Source organism: Panthera uncia, chromosome B1 (genome assembly GCF_023721935.1).
Source record: "Panthera uncia isolate 11264 chromosome B1, Puncia_PCG_1.0, whole genome shotgun sequence".
Classification (NCBI taxonomy): domain Eukaryota; kingdom Metazoa; phylum Chordata; class Mammalia; order Carnivora; family Felidae; genus Panthera; species Panthera uncia.
In genome coordinates this window covers 184,602,450-184,622,451 of record NC_064811.1, presented here as the reverse complement: position 1 = coordinate 184,622,451, position 20,002 = coordinate 184,602,450, and the positions used below count along the sequence as shown (strand labels likewise).

Here is a 20,002-nt window from a genome sequence, read left to right as displayed (position 1 = left end):
AAAATTCATTCTGTTTTAATACTAACTTAGTCTCTAGCAATTTACAGCTTTCCTCTCCAAGAAATATTCCTGCATTCCGAGAAAGAGATAACATAAGTTGTGAAAAGGCATGTAACAAGGTCAAAGGGACAGATGTAAAACAAAATAACGTAACTTTTCAGGTTAAGGAAGAAAAATTTTAAATTAAATGCAAAAGAATGAAGGCAGAAAAAATGGGACTGACATTTTAAAATCAGAAAAAGCGTTGTAACGTTAACTACTTTTTTCCTAAGCCCTAATTTACCAGGATTAAAAGGCACTCCATTGAATTTAAAAACAATTTTTTTTCATGACAGTAGATTAAAAACTATTTTATTTAATGAGTAGGACATTTCCGGGCTCAACAATTTAAAATGCAAAAGATGGAAAATGGAGACAGAATCAAAACCCTTGGGAAGTATGCATGAGTGACAGCTTCATTCATGTTTCCCTCTCTTGGCTATGAATGGATTAAGGACACAGCTCAGAGGTAATAAAGGAAAACTATCTAAGTGCTCAATAGATAAATGACAAATACTAACTGCTCAGTAAATGTTTCTGGGATATGTAATAGAATATATTTTTTTAAAAGACTAGTCATGTTCACTCTACAACGTCCTATAATGCAAGTGCTGAAGAATACTGAGCAAACCAAAAGTCCATTGTGTTTCTTTAGTCTGCTCAAAGTGAGGTTGCATTTCTATGTGCAAAACACAAGCCAGAGACCTAAAAGAAAGCAGTCTTCTTCCTCTTCAGAATAAATAGAAACAGACACAATTTCTTTATCATCAGGAGATTTTGTAGAAAAAGTATTTCAGGACTAATGTTATGATCCAACTTATGGGCTCTTGTCAAGAACCGTAGCATCACCTTCTGCCTTGTTTCCTGACGGAGCGATGGGACTGGTACCGGATAATGTCTACTGCGGGGACAGGCTAGTTTGTGATCCAGAGCGCAGACTTTGGGCCCAATCCAACTGGGTTAAAAGCTCATTCTACCATATCCACATGGATAACTTCAGGCAACATATCCTCTCTCTGAACCTACGAAGTTTCTTCCTCTATAAATAGGGATTACAATGGTGCCAACCTCCTAGAGTTGTTGAAGGAGCCAATGATTAATATGCACAAAGCACTTAGAAGTAGGTCTGGCACATCATGCCACAAATGTTACTACTGCTATTAAAAAGTCAGTGTTCCTTTGATGGTGATACTTGTGACTAGTGGCTGCATGATTTCAGATAGGGTTCCCTTTCTTTCCGTGGTCATTTGTTCAGATGACTTCTCTAGTCAGGTCTCCTCTTTTTATAAACTAATTATTTTGGGAATGTACTAAATCTTGGTTTGAAGACATGAAATAAATCCTTCTAAAGTCACATTTGTTTCTTTCCTGCACAGATGGCTGAGTAGAATCTGTGTTGATTGCACCTTTATTTTGTACATTAAGGCTCTAAGAACAGCGGCTTCCTGAGACTGACTGGGAAACTGTTTTGATTGACGGGTCTCACCAGGACACCAGACTGTGCAGGCAGATAAGAAGCCCACTGGGAGAAGATATCAGGGAAGGTAAGAATGCCATGATCCCTTTATATGAGAGCTGGGAAACTGGCTCTGGGAAGGGGAAACTGCAGAGCAGCAAAATGATCTTGATTACTAGTGACATTTAATTGCAATTAGGTTTCTAACAACAGCAAAAAAAGATTATAAAACTCTTCGGTTTCTTTCACATCAAACTGCCCATGCTTGGAATATTGTCGTGTGCATTCTTCCTGCAACACCATCAAAAACAGGTTCACTGTATTTGCAACATACTGAGAAGAGTTAATGGCCAGTGCAGGAGTTCTCCTGGCTTCAGAGTTCAAAGTTATCTGCTCCCGGATTCAGCCACACAAATTATTCCCTGAGAGTAATCTTCAGTGAGTTGCTAGGAGATGACCGGTTTATGTTTTCCTTTGATTATAGGGCATAACCGCCCCACTGTCAAAATGCCAAAAGTTAAAAAAAAAAAAAAAAAAAGGCAGTGATTGCTTAAGAAAAATTTTTTCCTGTTACTTGCAGTGAGGTATTGAAACCTGGACTATTTTGCATACAGGGAGCTCAAGGGAGCCAAAAAGATCTATGCGGTATAAGAATTGTTATCTGAGGGGCGACTGGGTGGCTCAGTCAGTTGAGCGTCTGACTTCAGCTCAGGTCATGATCTGGCAGTTGGTGAGTTCCAGTCCTGGGTCGGGCTCTGTGCTGACGCTGACAGCTCAGAGCCTGGAGCCTGCTTCCGATTCTGTGTCTCCCTCTCTTTCTGCCCCTCCCCTGCTTGTGCTCCCTCTCTCTCTCTCTCAAAAATAAATAAACATTAAAAAAGAAAAGAATTGTTACTAAGACCAATTACATGTCAATGGTAGTCAGCACGTGACCAATGCTTCCTACATATTTGTGTAATCAAACCAAGTCATGAGTTTTTAGCAGTTTCTTAAAAAATAGTATTATGCATAGGTATGGTGAATGGCTTATGGTTTAAAGGAAGTGCTTACACATATTGGTGGGCACCTGGCATGGGTCAAAAGAGGTAAAGGGCCAGCAACGGAGGAGTTTAATTAAGCTCAAACCTCTGGATAGAGGTGAAATAAAAAGAGAAAAGACTGTAACGCTTCTGGCCCCAACACCAGGGCTCATTTTGTTATGCCATACCATCTCCTGGACATAGAGTTATGTGATATGTAATTGTTTTTCTGTGATAGCCAATATAGTGATTAAAAGTGACAACCCGGTTTTAAATAATAACTACTTACTGGCTGTGTGAATTGGACTGAATTACTTACATCCTCTGTGCCTCAGTTTCCATTCCGATAAAATGGGGAAAAATAATAGTATATACTTCTTAGGACCAATGTAGGAATTGACCTATATAATTACAGTGAAATAATATACGTAATATACTTAGAAAATATTATTCTTAGCAAAGTGCCTGATACGCAAAAATGTTTAAGGGGCCATAAGATAAGCTATCATTTTCACTATGATTATTAGTATTTTTAACATTATTTTACTGCATCCTGAACAAGTTTAACACCACCTGAGAGCTTGAGGGTCAGGTATATGAAACCTGAAAAAGTTGAGAAGCCACAGGTTTAGATAAATAGGGGAAATGAACAAAAGCAGGAAAAATTCAAGGAAGCAAAGAGAAAGCTGAGGTTTTCTTAAGTCTGCTGTCTTGTTAGTTGTGGGTTACCACCCTATTCTCAATAATTTGGTGTATATGCGCCTCAGGCTACCTAAGGCTGGCCACTTATTAAGCAGATCCTGTGAGCAAGGGCATCTATGTTTATGACACTTGAACCTCCTGTTTGCCTGGGTGTTGAGCAACAGAACGGACAGACCTCTGGGATTTGGGAGCTCCAGGTTCTGGTCGCTAACTGGGTGGGTGTCCTCAGGGATCTTTCGGCCTTTGTGGACTTCCATTTCCTCATTTGCAAATGAGGTAGTTGGACATTGTTGCTTTGATCTCCACGTTTTTGTAATTTTATGATCTGTCTATATAAGAGCCGTGTCTGCTCTAGTTTCCTTTGCAGGTGAGCTCTGGGCAAATCTGTCATGTGGAAACCCAGAGTTGCAAATCAGAAACAGTTAGATGACCTCCTTTTGCTCTATAAACGAGTAATACGCTCCGTAAATGGATTATCAGACCCTGTTAAATAGCAAGATCGCCCAATGATGATAAAATAGAATGTGGTTTACAATAAAACAGCTTATCTGTTGCCTATTGTGTAAAGCAAAGTATGCGATAGAGTTGTTTAAATGGTGCACTTAAAAAACTGCCCCGGCAAATCACTTTCTTCGAGAGAGGTTACCAAGAAAAATGCAAAAGGAAAATTCAGTGTTTCTGGTTTGGAGAGGCAGCAGGTGCGAGTCACAGCTCTGGTACTAAATCGAGAAGGCTCTGAGGAGAATGACGTCAACAGACTTGCCGGTATTATTTTTATGGAGACTCTCAAACCACCATGAACGGTACACTGTAATCAATTATTAAATGTGATCCAGGGTAGGGCAGTCTATGCTAACACAATTCAGATACGTTTTTCTCTCCAGCGTTCTGTTATCAGTTATGTGATATATAGAGTAACAGTTAATAAGGATCAGTTTCTGCAACTCCATCCTGCAACCTACTTTTTTATTGTAAATAAACCAGATGAGGGGGAAAAAGGCAAAGGGAGAAAGTGCCATGTTTCAAGCCATTTGTCTTGGTATTTTAGCGACAAGCTTAATCTAATTAATTGTATTTGGCGCTGACTAGCTTGGCATAAGGTGTTAGCTTTCAGCTGCAAATGAGTAGCGCTTGACAAGGTGAGAAATCCTCCTTTGATTGTGAAATCATCCAAGATGCATTTCTAATCTCTTTTGAAAATGAAAGCCCTAGGACTACGTGATTAAAACAAAAACCCAAAACCCCAAATCCCCTCTTACACCTAACAGCTGAGCTCTGCAGTGGAGGACGATAGCCTGGTTACTACACATGGCAGAGAGAGTTGTCCCCACATACTCAACCTTCTTACCTTGTACTAGAAGTTTTAACCGGGCACATGGCTTTAGCCAGCCAAAGACGACATTTCTGTTTCCCTTGCTTTGCTATCAAATTTTGGTTGGTGAGTTTGAGAGGAAATGATGTGTGTGCCCTCCAAGGAGCCGTGGCCTTAAAGGGAAAGGACATTCCAACTACTTTCCCCTTTTCTCCTCTCTGGGGAGAGGTGTTAGGATCTGGAACAGCCATCTTGAACATAAAAGGGAAGCCGTGTGTTGAGTGGGGAGGAAGGAGCCTAGGTGTCTGATAATTATGGACCTGCTCCTCTTGTGTTACCAATTTGTACTTTTACCTGAGTGGGCAATAAATATCTCTCATTTAAGCCTCTATTGCTTTTGGATCTCTGTAACAGGCCTGAGCTTTTATCCCAATGAATGGACTGGACACTTGGAATCCAACACGTTATAATAATCTCATTCAATTTATGCATAGTTACAAGGAGAATGTCTGTGCATTTTTGGTAAATTTTATTTTCCTTCTGTCACATGTTGAAATGTTGGCTAGTAAACATATTCCTGGTGGCACCATAACCCTGTGCTGCTTTTGAAGGTCTTATTTCCTCCCTCCATTCCTCCCTCTCTCCTTTCCTTCCTTCCTTCCTTCCTTCCTTCCTTCCTTCCTTTCTTTTTTCCTTCCTTGAATGCTTTATCATCTCCACTGGACTACAAATTCCTTGACAAGAACAAGACATACATTCCACGTTCTGTAGTTTTCTATCCCAAAGACTAAACACAGAGTTTTACACATTGAAACAGTCCTTGCTGAGCCTTTGTTCAAGAAATACTGAAAAGACATGCACAGAGCTGCGTTAATTTTTAACATCACCATGCATTTAACCGAATTCCTGAAATGAACAATTTGAAAACAAGTGCCTAAATTATACGTAAAATTTGATTTCTAAGTTTCCAGACAGACCTTGTTAATCACTAATGATAACAATACATTTAAAGAGACATTTCAGTAGAGTTTAAAATGATTCAGTAGCTCAAGAAAGAGCCTTAGGCACAACGAACAGTAATATGGTATTAATAAGATGGAATTTATAAATCTGTAAAGCCTTTAAATATAAAGCACCCAAAGCCCAATATTTATCCCCTTATTGATCATTTCTGGTAAAAATTAACTGAAGGTTGAGGGAGTCCAAGCCATAAAAGAGGAAATATCCATGGAATGTGTTACAGGGAACAAAATTATTTATTCTGTAGTTTAGAAAATAAATTGGAAAAAAAGAAGGCTTAAATTCCTCATTTTTCCTGAGTTGATACCAGTAGATTCTGGTTATTCACACATAATGTAAACTTTTTTACCAATGAGACAATTGCTATAACCAGTTGTTGAGTCAAGTTGTATTTTACCTCGTATGTAATACATTGTGTGTATAATGCCTTTTGTCTTTACAATGCAGAAATAGGGACAATGTTAGCATTCCTAGACATTTTCTAAAAAAATTCCAGAAGTATATCTCTGTCAAAAAAAGGCAAAAGCTTCCTTGTATCGGAGAGGGTGGGCCCGGCTTGCAGGTGTTCCTTGCCAACCCACCTTAGGAGAAAACTGTACTGGGTGCCGGAAGACATTTTGTTTATTATCCTTTGATTTTGAGACCTGGAGAATATGTTTCCTGCGTTTTTGAAAGATATTTACAGTATCATCTCAAAGAATGAATTACTATTTTTTCACCGTGGAGCTGTTGATAAATCTGTCCCTTGGAATGAGGCATTGTGGGATGAGGAACATGGAATCAGGCTTTAAAGGATCTTCAGATTCTGAACTGAAGTGATATCACCAAAAAAAAAGAAAAAAAAAGAAAGGGGGAAGCATGTGAGGTGATGGATGTGTTAATTAATTCTGTGGGGGAATCCTTTCACAGTGTGTGCATCAAATCGTCATGTTGTATGCTTTAAATATCTCATAATTTTATTTGTCAGTTATACCTCAGTGAAGCTGGGGGGGAGGGGGGAAGCTTAGACTTCAGCCAAGGTTTCCAACATCTACTCATCCATGTGACTGGAGGCATGTCACTTTGTCTACCCTGGCTTCCCTTTTCTCCCCTTTGCCATGGGAATGGTGCTAAACGTCCTGGTCTGTCTACCTCATGACATCAGTCAGGCTAATAAGAGACAGTCTAGACCAAAATCCACCTTGAACCAAAAAATGAATTGCAATAAAAACCAACTTCCTAATTCTCCTGCTCTTTAAGTGTGATGGGGACATTCGATGTGTTATCTTTTTGTAGGCAAGAACACTGTGGTGATTGACTTTCTGTAAGAATACAGCACAGGTAGCAGCGAAGTCTTTTGAAGCATGTGTAAGCAAATTCTGGAACAGTAAAAGACAGAACTCTGTTTTCTCACATTCACATGGAATTTTGATCCAGACGCGAAATGTGAATGAGGTTGGGAGGCAAACGCTATGGAGAAAGAATTTTTTTGGTGTAACCAGAAGATGAACCCTAGACCACAGTTTCAAAGAAGCCAAATACTTTACTGTAAAGTAGAATAGGAAAATACCAGATCTTTATGCAAGAGCAAAAGAGTTTGTGTTTAAAAATGCTGTGGAGAAAAGAGGAGCTGTTTTAGGAGACTAAATCAATCACTTGAGGAAGAGGCCTGCTCCTGAGAACTGAGGTCTTCCTCTTAGAAATTACAGACTTTTGTTCCTTATAATTAGGTCCAGTGTTGCTCAGCTTCCAAATAATTCAGAGGAAACTATTATGTGAGATCATAATTTTCCTCCAAAACAACCTTATCAATGTGTAGCAAAGTGTCATAAGGGAGGAAAATGAGAAGTTCTTTAGCTTTGAGCCAAAACAATAATTTGAGCCCCGGGTCATTATAAAAATGGATACCACTGATACCCGCTAAAGGGTCATGAGTTATGTAAGAGATGTTGGACTAATCACCCTTCACAATAGCCCTGAAAAAATAAATGAAAAGGAGATCATGGTTGACCAGTGAGGGGCGGGGGAGGGCAGATAAGGTGATGAAATGGGTAAGCTTTGTGATTGGTGATGAAACAACCAGGGCTGGAACTGTAGTTATTCTGGGTCAGAATTTTGAAAAAAATTTGGAAGAGTAGGACTTGAAGAAACAATAAGGGACCTTTCCCTTCATCCCTGGGTCAGCCCTAACAACCCTGTTTCCTTTTTCTTTTACTAAAGGGTGACGTATTGAGAACACCTTTGATATTTAGTGTCTGTGAGCCTGACCTCTTATACCCCGTTAACGTTACTTAAAGCTCTACCCAAAATGGGTACCCTAAGTGCAGGAAAATAACCAGTTTTCTAAGATTTAGTATAATTTAATTTGATAGTTGAAGTGGGCCAGAGCTGAATCCACATCATCATAGGGGGAAGGAGAACATCTGAGAAATTAATCAATCCCAGAGCCATTTAAAGGCATATTGTATTTTGGGCACAATTTTGGCCATAAAAGCGAGCACCTGAAATAACACAGATACCTTTTCGCTGTGGCATAGCAGCAACTTCACTGAAAACAGAAAAAGCCTCTTTTGCTCCGTCTCCTTTCAGAACGTTGAAAACAGTCTTATGTTTTTGGAGAATAAGTACCAACTTAGTTTGAATTATGGATCCCATAGAATGGGTGTGTTTTAATGAGCTTAAACCTAAGCGACATATGTTAACAAGAGTGATTTATTTCTAGGAGGATCCTGAGAAAATAGCTGTGAGTTTTCAAGGGAAGCTAGGAGGGGAAAAAAAAAAAAAAAAAAAAAAAAAAAAAGACCCAACAGGCCGATACAAAGAAGGCTCAATACCCATAAAAAGCAGAGACACCGATTTGCCTCAAACAGTATTCTGAGCCTTATTCTATTCATTTCCTTAGAATAATTTCCAGTATTTGTTAAGGCGCAGACAACCGGGGGCTCCACGTGGGAAGTGTGTCTTTGGAATTATCTAGTGCATCTTTTTTAAGCGTGTGTCTTTCTAGTTCAGTTATCTCTGTAGGGCCTTTGAGGAACCACTGGAGCTCACAGCCATAGAGCAGGACATTGACCTAGCTTCAGTGAATGTCAAGGTCCTGGGTCATGAGGAGTGAAGAGAGAGCAGCTGTAGTATATTAATCTAGACTCCAACAGTGTTACAGCTACATATTTACAACCACTTGACTCACTTCACCCTGTTCTTGTTATGCCTTGTACACAAAGCGCAGACACCTAAAAAGGTACAGTCTTCATGGTTTTTAGTATGTTCGCGAACACTGGTACTCCAAGTTAATTTTGCTCCTCTCTTGCATATGCCAATTCCTTTACAGCTGGACAGCAGGAAGCAGTTGTGAGAAGTTAGCTTTTCATGGTTTCAACCTCCAAGTTCACACCCCAAGCTTAGTGTTAAAAAGATCTCGGGGTGCCTGGGTGGCTCAGTCGATTAAACGTCCGACTCTTGATCTCGGCTCAGGTCAGGATCTCACGGTTTGTGGGTTCGATCCCCATGTTGGGCTCTGCGCTGACAGTGTGTGCAGCCTGCTTGGGATTCTCTCTCCCTCTCTCTCTGCCCCTCCCCCATTTGTGCTCTCTCTCTCTTTCGGAAAAAAAAAAACTTAAAAAGATCCTGGTTTCCTTGACTTACATATAGCTGCTTTGGCTTTTTTTTGAGGATGCTTGGGTATTTTAGGGAGAAAAAGACACCGTAAATTTAGATCTTAAGCAGTGCTGGGACAACTTTTGTGTGTTTTTATCGAATACTTGGGCTATTTTCATGCATAGAGAGTGAAAAAAGGAAAAAAAAATAGCAGCTAGTTAATGGTCTTCATAGCTTCCAGAAGAAACTAGTTATCCTTCAACAGCAATTATTTTCTGGTGTGCTGTGATATTTGCAGAATTGATCTCTGTGACAGAGTCCTTAGGAGCTGGCTGATGATCAGGTTTGTAGTTTGTCTTTTGGATCTTAAGTAGGTGTACCTAACTTAACTTTCCCACCTCTCTTCACCACCATTTATACTGTTGCTAGAGGACTCTTCCTAAAACCTAGTCCAATTACCTCACTCCCTCTTTTCAAAACTTATGGGGGCTCTTGGTCATCAGAAAGACCAACCTCTGGGGCGCCTGGGTGGCTCAGTCGGTTAAGCGTCTGAGTTCAGCTCGGGTCATGATCTCGTGGTTCATGAATTCAAGCCCCGCATGGGGCTCTGTGCTGACAGCTCGGAGCCCGGAGCCTGCTTCGGATTCTGTGTCTCCCTCTTTCTCTCTGCCCCTCCCCTGCTCACGTTCTGTCTCTCTCACACTCTCTCAAAAAATAAATAAACACTAAAATAAAAATAAAAATAAAAATAAAAAAGGCCAACTTCTGACACTCTAGAATGACCTTAAGGCTGTGACCTGATCTGACTCTATTCTCCTTTTTCAATATCATTTTCACCTCATCCCTCACTTCACCTATGTCTCTCTGCTCTTCCTGAATCCCCCATGATGTCCATGCTATTTTCCTGATCTGGATTTGGAATTTCCTTAACCTTTTATTTCCTCAAATCCCAACCAGTTTTCAAGGCTTCCCAACCTCTGAATTAATTTCTATTTCTTTATGTGTTTTTTTTAAATACTTTTAATGTGTTTAAACCCTGTAACACACATTTTGTCTTCCCCTGGTCAAAAATAGTGTCTGAAAAAATCATGCATGTATTTTTTGTAGCCTCAAACACAGAGACTCTCAAGCCAGCTTGTTCATGTGTCCAGCGTACTGACTATAATTACGCTTCGTGTTGGTACTAGAATACTTCTTCCCTATGTCATGTCTGTCTGTCTGTCTCTGTCAATATAATATCTGTGAGATGAAGGCTAATTTCTTTTTTATGCTACATTTCTCATTGCATCCGGTTCAGCACCTGGGACATCTTATATGCTCAATACATTAAAAAAAAAATGAAGCAGGTATAAGATTGTGTTGCCAGTTTACATTTTATTTATTTTTTATTAAAAAATTTTTTTAACGTTAATTTTTTTGAGCGAGACAAAGCGTGAGCAGGGGAAGGGCAGAGAGAGAGGGAGACACAGGATCTGAAGCAGGCTCCAGGCTCTGAGCTGTCAGCACAGAGCCCGACATGGGACTTGAACTCACAAACCGCGAGATCATGACCTGAGCCATAGGCGGACCCTTAACCCACTGAACTACCCAGGCGCCCCCGTTGCCAGTTTATATTTTAATGGAGAGCCCTTTTTAAAGCAATTACAGTAAATCTTTGATTAGTTCCATAAAAAGAGTTAGACATCTATTTTTGAACATTTCTCCTGTTAATATTTACAATGAACTTCAGCCTTCCGTGAGTCAATAGCTACAAACCATTATAACCTGCTATAATCCAGTAGTTACAAAAGGATGGGAATTACTCTGCAAAAAGCGCGGTGCTGCAGAGATTCTAGCTTGGGATCATTTCCACTGGTGCTGGAAATTCTAGCTAATCATCTTTATTCAAAGGACAAGCTGCATTTGACAAAGCTTCTAAATGTTGGTTCCTGGCACCTGCCACGTAGAAGTCTATTCCAGAGGATCAAACAAAATACAGCCTCCTAATATAGCCTCTAGGAGTGCTACCTTGAGGAAGTTACCTAATCTTTCCAAGCCTCAATTTCCTCACCGAGAAAAATTGTGTATAACAATTCTGTGCTGAGAATCCCAAGAGGTAATCAATCAAAATTCTAACTTTGTGCTGGGATATCATTAATCAGGAAATAACCGCTCTTGTTTTTATGATGATCTTTGCTATGGTTCATATAGTACTTATATCCACTGCTATTAATTTCCGGCTCATCATTTCTTTCAATTTCTTTTTCTCAAATAAGTTATCATATTAATCTTTTCATTCGTTTTTCTGTCTCTAGTTCTCTCCCCAGCACCCCCCCCCCTCCCTCTCTCTCCCCCTCTCCCCCCTCCACCCCCCCCCCCCCCCCCCCAGTCTCTCCATTGGATGGTGCAGTTGTTACAAGGTCAATCTTTTGAAAAGGAACAGTGACTTCACATTATCTATTAATAAATTCCAAGTCAAGCCCGGCACAATACGTTCCCAACCTAATTTTCAGGACGTTATATTCTATTTCCTTTCTTATAGTCTGTTCTTCAGTAAAATTGGACTTTTGGCGACTTCTTTTTACGTGCATTTTATGTTTCAGCCTTCCTTTGAGTTTTATGAGCACATTTTAACTGGGGGCCTGCCGTGTGCCTGACATCGTTTTGGGTCTTAGAGGTGCCAAAATAAGACAAGTCCCTGTCTCCCAAGAGCACGTGACTGGGGTGGCACGGCAGATATGGTTTTGACTCACGTTTTTTTGTGCTATGTTTCCTCCATTGGGATTACTCTTAATTACTCTTAAAATCATATCCGTTTCTTAGAGGCTCATCTCGAAGTAGCTCCTATGTAAACAACATAAATGGCTTGCTCTCTCATTTGAGCGAATGTACGTCTTTGAGCCACTTCATCTTGTCTTATTTATTTTTTGTTTTTGTTTTTGTTTTTTGAGGATAGGTACCATACTTCATTCACTTTTGTATTCTTCATTGTGAATCATAAATAGTAGGCTTTCAGGAAATACTTGCTGAATTATTAAAGCAACCTACTAGTAGAATTTGATTTTAATTTTTTTTTTAACGTTTATTCATTTTTGAGAGAAAGAGCATGAGCAGGGGAGGGGCAGAGAGAGAGGGAGGCACAGAATCCCAAGCAGGCTCTAGGCTCTGAGCTGTCAGCACAGAGCCCGACGGGGGGCTCAAACTCACAGACTGCGAGATCATGACCTAAGCTGAGGTTGGATATTTAACCGACTGAGCCACCCAGGTGCCCCAGAATTTGATTTTAAATAGAAAAATACCCAAAGTTTTCATGGTCATTTCTGTAAAGACCTGTCCCCCTAAATACTCAGTCTAGCAAAGCTTACTTGTTAGGAGCTGCTTAAGCTGAATAATTGATAGTTTTAGAAACCACATTTAAAGAGATAGAAGGAGATTGATACTCCCCCCCCCCCCCCCACACACACAGACTAGACCTAGCTTGAGTCAATAGGGAGATTGGATGCTTATTTTCTTGTACTGTTTGTCCTACAAGTATATATGATTGATATATTAGAAACTTATTGAAACAGATGCAAAAAATAGAAAGACATACATATAAATATAAAGATAAGGATAAATATAGTATGGGAGCCTGGACATTGACCAGAGATTTCACAAATAGAAGTATTAGAAATGTGTCTGGGAGGAGGGTCTGTTTTTAGCACATTTGGACACCCATCTTTAAATATGAGACACATTTCTGGAAAGAACACAGGGTCCTGTGAGTGAAGTGTTGGGTTGCCTTGTATTATATTTACTTGAAGCTACTACAGAGAATCAACAAAAGTGTGAAGGGAAAGCAAAACCAAATGAGTCTCGTTTTAGAGACATTAAATATGCTCGTAGCAGATTTAGATCCCTGAACAGATGCTTTCACAAAAGCAGCAGCATCTGGAAGTACGCACACATGTTCCTCTCTTATACTCCTTGGCATTATCTCCATGGTTACTAAATGAGTCACTCATTTCTATCAACACTGATGTGATAGAAATAGCTTCATCAGAGCGAATTCTCTTCTCCTCTGGAAAGTGGACAGATTATTAAGGAATGTCCACAGTTTGCATGAATGATCCTATCACTTCTTTTTTTTTTTAATGTTATTTATTTATTTTGAGAGAGAGAGAGCATGTGAGCGAGTTAGGGGAGAGGGGCAGAGAGAGAGAGAGAGAGAGAGAGAGAGAGAGAGAGAGACAGAGAGAGAGGGAGAGAGGAGAGAGGGGAGAGGAGAGAATCCCACGCAGGCTCTGCTCTACTAGTTCAAAGCCTCACTCGGGGCTAGATCTCATGGGCTGGAAGATCATGATCTGAGCAAAAACCAGGGAGTTGGATGCTTAACCAGGTGCCCCGTGATCCTGTTACTTCTACGGTCACAATTGCAGCTAACTCAAATAGGTCCCAGGGTCCACATATTGTGCTGATGACTTACTCTCAAAGTAATGGTACTCACATATAAGAAGTTAGGAAGGTGTTAGTAAGTTCAGTAGTTGGCTCTTTATTATGCTCTATTGTAAGGACATTTTTGATGAGTCAATTGTATGAATTTGAATACTTTTGATTCTTTGAAATTAGTGAAAACTTCATAATTTTGTTATCAGATTACCAAATGAAGGCTTTTATCAGATCATACCTGCATTAAGAAAGAAGCGCCTGAGGGATTCTCTTCAATCAGCTTCTTTTAAAATGTGTTGATGAGGAAATAAGCCTTATTTAGCTAGGTTATTAAACCATTATGCAATTAATAAAATTTGATTTCTAAATAATGTCCCGTGGTCAGGCTTATTTTATTTTGATAAAGGCCAGGCTTTAAGATACACATTTTAAGATACAGTAAGAATAGCTTGTCCAAGAGAAATAACTAAATCCAAATAAAACCACCTCAATCACTGTTTTGAATTACTGGTTAATGTTTGTCCCTGAATCTGCTCCAGGCAGGTTTCATGCTTTCTTTGATGAGTGACTCTTGTGGGAATATGATTGGCTTTTAAGGTAAAACCCATCCTGGTGGCATAATCCTCCACCAGGGGTCTGATATTAAAAAACAAAACAAAACAAAAAAGGCTTGAGGTATACATGGTCAATTTCTTATATATAATTTGAGTTTTCATAAACCTATGGAGGATAACTTTTGTGAACATTATTAGAATGTTCAAAAGAAGATTTTTTATTCCAAAAACAACGTGCTTGTTTCCTAGGTCTGTGGGCCTATCCAACCAGCCCAAGAATAGGACTCAATTAAGATTCTCTCCACCATGTGGCGACCAGAGATCCAACATAATGCCAACGACTGTATTACCTCAAAAAGGCTCGTTGGTGGTGTGGTGGAAAGATTGTGGTCATGAATCCATGCTTTTAGGCTCGTCAGACAAATGTTTTCACCTGGCTGCGGGGTTGATAAGGACCCTTGGCTTGCCAAAAATCTGCATTTGTGGTTGGGGATCACTTGAAAATATTTTGCTAAGGTTCTCTTTTTGCCATTCTGTCTAACTTTGAAAACAATGGTGAATCTTGTGTTCTAGGTAAATACTGGTGAATACTTCTTTCACTACTGCCTTTTGAGCATTCTTATCTCATATGTGGAGGTCAATAAGACTATTTTTGACTAGTGAAGCCACGGGGCCTTATTTCTAAATCTGGTTAATCAGCTGCCTCCTGCATCCACCTAGCCATCACAAAATCATGGACAATGGCACCAATTATTTTAATTCCTAATTCTAAAGTTAATCGTGGCGCTTTTCAAATCAGGAAGAAAATAAATTAAGATGCAGTGTTCTTTACTGGTCTCCTGGGAGATGTCACAGGTTTGTCATTAAATCGCACTTTGAGTGTTGGTTTTCAGGGCTTTGAAGACAAGCAGACAGTGGAAATCCCAGCTGTGGGTCCCATTTGCTCTGGGAGGAGGCAGAGATGATGGCCCATGCCTTTTTTTTTTTTTTTAATGTTTATTTTTGAGAGAGACAGAGACAGAATGTGAGTGGGTTAGGGGCAGAGAGAGAGACACACACAGAAGCAGAAGCAGGCTCAAGGCTCTGAGCTGTCAGCACAGAGTCTGACGCGGGGCTCGAACTCACAAGCTGTGAGATCATGACCTGAGCCGAAGCCGGACGCTCAACTGACTGAGCCACCCAGGCGCCCCGATGATGGCCCATTCCTAACAGTATCTCCCTCAGTCAAACTGTGCTGGTCACCCTTTAGGAGCCAAATACATGAGAGAGTAATGAAAGAATGACTGAGTGAAGTCAGCCCTCTAGTCTTTCCTTCCTCAGCTGTAGAATAGGATGATATTTACCACTGGTTGTGTGGGAATTTAATACACATAAAGTGTTTAGAGCAGGGAATAACATATGATAAGAATTCTATGACAGATAATTGTTTATCTTTGTATCAGAAGGCCATATCTCCGATTCACAGAGGCTGCTTCTTTATTTTCCATTCTCCTTAATTTCCCTATGTGTTATCCAGTATAAGTTCTACTGGTATTAAACAAGGAGAACTCTTATCCAGGGTAAAGCTGCTAAAAACTTTCAAGTCTGTATACTTGAAAAACAAAGAGAATCTAGATTTTTCATCGACTTTCTACCCATCTCTCTCTGGGTCAGCTGACCAAATGCTTTTAGAGGACTCCTCTCTAAGAGCCTATAGACAGGATTTTCTTCTGTATTTCCGTTTTCGGAATGAGTAAAGAACAGAACTAGATGGTGTGTGCCTTCTGTCTGCCTCATCTTTATGGTAAACTGATTTGGGGATAACACCCCTCCCATCCAGCCGCCTGACCCAGCAGTTCTGAAGGTTCTGAATCATGAATCCTCAGGGTTAGTTGATTCTAGAAGATTATCCAACTTAACATTTGCTTAGATCCCTAGTTTCCAGCCCGTGAAATACAAGCAATAGTGGAGATCTTCAGTTTTGTGGGAAGGCACTTTATTACTTTTTTCTCTTTCTTCTCAGCCTAATGACTCACATTCAGATGCTTCTGCCCAATTTTAGAATTATCATGATCTACTTGGCAGGAAAAAGAAACCCATAACATTTTATGTTCAGCATAACTTATGTAATTTTTTTCAAGGGATGAGAAAAATACAACATTTGATGTAGAAGCATTTCTAAATTCTTTAACATTAAGAGGTGTAAAAATTTAGTATTTTATCGTGGGGTGTGTTGTAATTTACATATTTGTAGCTAATATATTTACATTTTCAAAGAATACTTAATGATATAGAAAGATATTCTAAAAGTATAAGATGCAAATCAACACAAGCAGTGTAATTCTAATTTGGGTTTTTAAAAAGGTCACTGTGGGTGTGCCTGGGTGGCTCAGTGGGTTAAGTGCCTGACTCTTGATTTCAGCTCAGGTCATGATCTCACTGTTCCTGTGACGGAGCCCGCATCATGCTCCACGTAGAAAGCATGGAGCCTGCTTGGGATTCTCTCTCTCCCTCTCTCTCTCTCTGTCCCTCTCCCACCCTGCTCTTTCTCTCTCTGTCAAAATAAACATTAAAAAAATAAAAAAAAATTAAAATGTCACTATGAAGTTTTCTTTAAAAAAACAAGAAAGAAATATCCCCAAATGTTTGATAAAATTTTTGTAAAATCACCCTTTTCTCTTTTGTGAAACCTGCATTCTCCCGTTCACAGGGACCCTGTCAGGACCCCTGAGAGACTCTACTAAGTCATGTCTCAGCACTTAGGAATCTTCAAAGATAAAGGCAACAATATACATTCAATGAATCCTAATAGAACACTGATGACACTGCATTTCTGACCAGAAGTCCTTGAGCAAGTTTCTTTTCAGTTCCCGGGAGAAAGGACAGTCAGAGATTTCTCCTGTGAGCTGCCGCAGGCCTTTGGGAGGAGGCCGGGTGTGCAGAAGTCTGTTTACACCGGGCAGCCTCAGAGCTAGAATGTGCAGAGAGCTCGGCTCAGGGCCCTGCCCCAGGACTCAGGGACTGGAGGAGCCCCAGGCTTTAAATGCGGTTCCCCCTTTGCAGCTGGGCACCCAGGCCCTTGGCCTTCCTGCTGGAACAGGTAAACGAGGTCGGCCCCTGTAAATCCTGGAGGGGGCTTTAGTCCAGCCTAGCCGCCCAGCAGTGTTCTATCCAAATTCCATTGTGACTGACAAAATGGTATATTGATAATGACTTTTAAAAGTCGCTGCTCTCTGCTTATCGAGTATTTTTCCTATGGAAACCACTAAACAGTTATGTGGGGTTTTTTTGCTTTTTTTCCTTTTTTTTCTAAGTGGGAAGAAATGACTCATGCCACTCATTATTTTGCATCTTTTTCTCATGGTCGAGTAGCCATACTCTTTTAATGACTTAAAACACACACACACACACTTCAGTCCCAGTGGTAAATTTAAATCCTTTGCTTCATCTGTTATGCGTGCAGCTAACTTCAGTGCACAGTCTCATCAGGGCAGATTCAAGTACAGAAGCTCCACTGCTGCCTACCTAGTAGGGGAGGAGCTGGAACTTAGAATAGAACAGTTCTCCAAATGGCAAACAGCTCAGATGGTTAATGCAAATGAAGAATTCCAATTGGCTTTGAACGTAGCGTAATGCAAAATAACTACCTCACAAGTCACTTTCTCTTGCATCTACTTATCAAAATATTTATAAAATGTCTTTGCACTGTCATACCTAACTAAGCCTGGTGGTATTTATTTTTTTCAGTAGGATTCTCTTTTGTTCTTACACAGTCTGACGCAGGGACCAAGCACTGACTTTTAGAAAGTAGACTTTCTCTCTCTGTTTCTCATTCTGCCTCTGTCTCTGTCTGTTTCTAGATGTACAGTCAAGCCAGCATGCAAATGGAGAACTAAAACTATCACACGGATTATATTGTAGATTGTGAATAACACACTCTACAATCTGGTATTTATGCCCTGATATCCGGTCCCTTTTCCTGAAAAGTATGCACATTTAAAACCTGATTTACAATCGAGGAAGTCGAAACTTTCCTTTTAAAAGTAATGCATCAATAGGAAATGGAAAGCATGGTGGAGATTGGGGATCTTCTGAGCTATTTATGTGAGAATATGTAACCCCAAGACATTCTGTAGCTCTCCAAAAATCACAACAGTGAAGGGACCCATCAAGTTTTAGAAAAACTCATCCTCTTGAAAGATAATCTCAGTTATTTGTGTGTGGATAGGAAGGGCATCAAAGAGTGACAGAAAGGTTGTCAACAAAGAGTGATCTATTATAAGGATGATCATACTACTTGGGAAAAAGTAAGTTGTGGGTTTAAAGTTCAGGTAGCTCTTTTCCAGGGAGTAGCTCTCCTTCAGTAGTTATGATTTCTCAGGGAGAACTAAGTGCTGAGGTGATAGTGAGGGGTGATTAGTCCTCTATACTCTGGCCTCAGTGAGAAATAGCCCAGACCAGGTGGGCCAGTCCTGCCCACAAGACATTAGACCATGGACCCCCTAGGTCCCTGCAGAGTGGGTCGGTTCCATGGATGTGGGAGGGGGTGGGTGCTGTGTCAGGGGGCTGGCAGGTGTGCTTTGAGCAGGTGATACATTCTTTGAGCTGCTTCTTGGTTGAGGATGACCCAATGTCCAGTAGTGGTTATTGTGGGATGAACTGTGTCCCCAAAAAGATATCGTGAAGTCTTAACCCTCTGCACCTGTAAAAATGACCTTATCTAGAAAACAGGGTTTTTGCAGATGTCATCAAGGTAAGCTGAGGTCATACTGGATTAGAGTGGACCCTAAATCCAATGACTGGTGTCCTTCTGAAGAGAGAAAGACACACAAGAAGAAGAAAGGATACAACTTGACAGTGGAAGAGGGATTGGATGCCGGCCTAGGCCAAGGAATGAAAGGATTTCTGGCATCCACCAGAAGCTAGGGAAAGGCAAGGAAGGGGTTCTTCCCTAGAGTCTTTCATAGGGGCATGGCCCTGCTGACATCTTGATTTCAGACTTTTAGCCTCAAGAGCTGTGAGACAATGTTTTCTTTTGCTGTATCCCACCCATTTTTTTGTACTTAGTTATGGCAGCCCTAGAAAACAAATACAGTGCCTAAAAGACATCCTCCAGGCTTCCCCAGTTTTGCAATGCAAAGACTGAAACAATTTGTCTTGAAAGGGTAAGGGAACTAAATAAATTTGCCTTTTGTGGGGGTAGATTTGGGTAGATTCCTCCATGATGGGTTGCATGAGTAGCATATGGTAGAGTAGAATCTAGGTGCTATTTGGCCAGGGTGATTTCAGGAAAAGAGAGAGCCAAGAAGCTTGGGGGACAGCTGCTGAAGCAATCCAGCTAGCTCAGAGCAGCAGGCAGCGACATCCAGAAGTGGGGCCTTGCTGTCCTACTCACCACAGGAGGGGAGTGGAGTGGAGAGCCAGGGAAAATTCAGCACGAGAGGCATGGAGTGGCCCTGGGTGTGTACGTGGTGATAAGCGCAGTCCCTGTGCCTGTGTGAAGCGTTATCAAGTAAGAGGCATCTGCTGTAACAAGGAGGGACTACATGGGATGGCTGTAACTGAAAAGCAGCCCGAGGAAGGATTATTAGGACAAAGGGGAGGGGGGGACTCAGTGTCCTCACAATGTTCCTAAGACCCCCAACCAGTAAAGAATTCCAAAACAATCACTCTGCAAGAGTATTGTCTCGATAACCGTTTCACCTTCCTTGATTTCCACACTGGCTTCCTCTACATCAATCCGTTTAAATGAAGGATATCCATGCAGAATCTCAAGACAGAAATTCTAGTGGGAAAACAACAGGCGTGAGTGTGAAGGAGGGGTCTGAGAGTACTCCTGTTCTTTGGTGCCCATCATTTGATTTTGTTCACTTCGCTAGGAAATCTTGTTGAAATGCATGCATACGTTTCCTCCTGCCTCTTCAGCCCCAAGCCCAGG

The 20,002-nt window shown here is 40.7% G+C and overlaps 1 protein-coding gene across 14 annotated transcripts in view; it reads right to left on the bottom strand.

Annotated features, from left to right (window-relative positions):
- The window catches only part of SORBS2 (sorbin and SH3 domain containing 2), a 221,197-nt gene that overhangs the window by 124,922 nt on the left and 76,273 nt on the right, over positions 1–20,002 (bottom strand). For 10 of the 14 annotated variants that reach the window (XM_049632542.1, XM_049632548.1, XM_049632550.1 and 7 more), the window contains exon 1: positions 2,834–4,509. The exons of the other annotated variants lie outside the window; for them this stretch is intronic. In XM_049632542.1, the coding sequence (XP_049488499.1) occupies positions 2,834–2,856 (23 nt within the window). In that variant the 5' untranslated portion in view covers positions 2,857–4,509. Of the gene's footprint in view, positions 1–2,833; positions 4,510–20,002 lie in introns of those variants that run through there. 14 annotated transcript variants of the gene reach the window in all.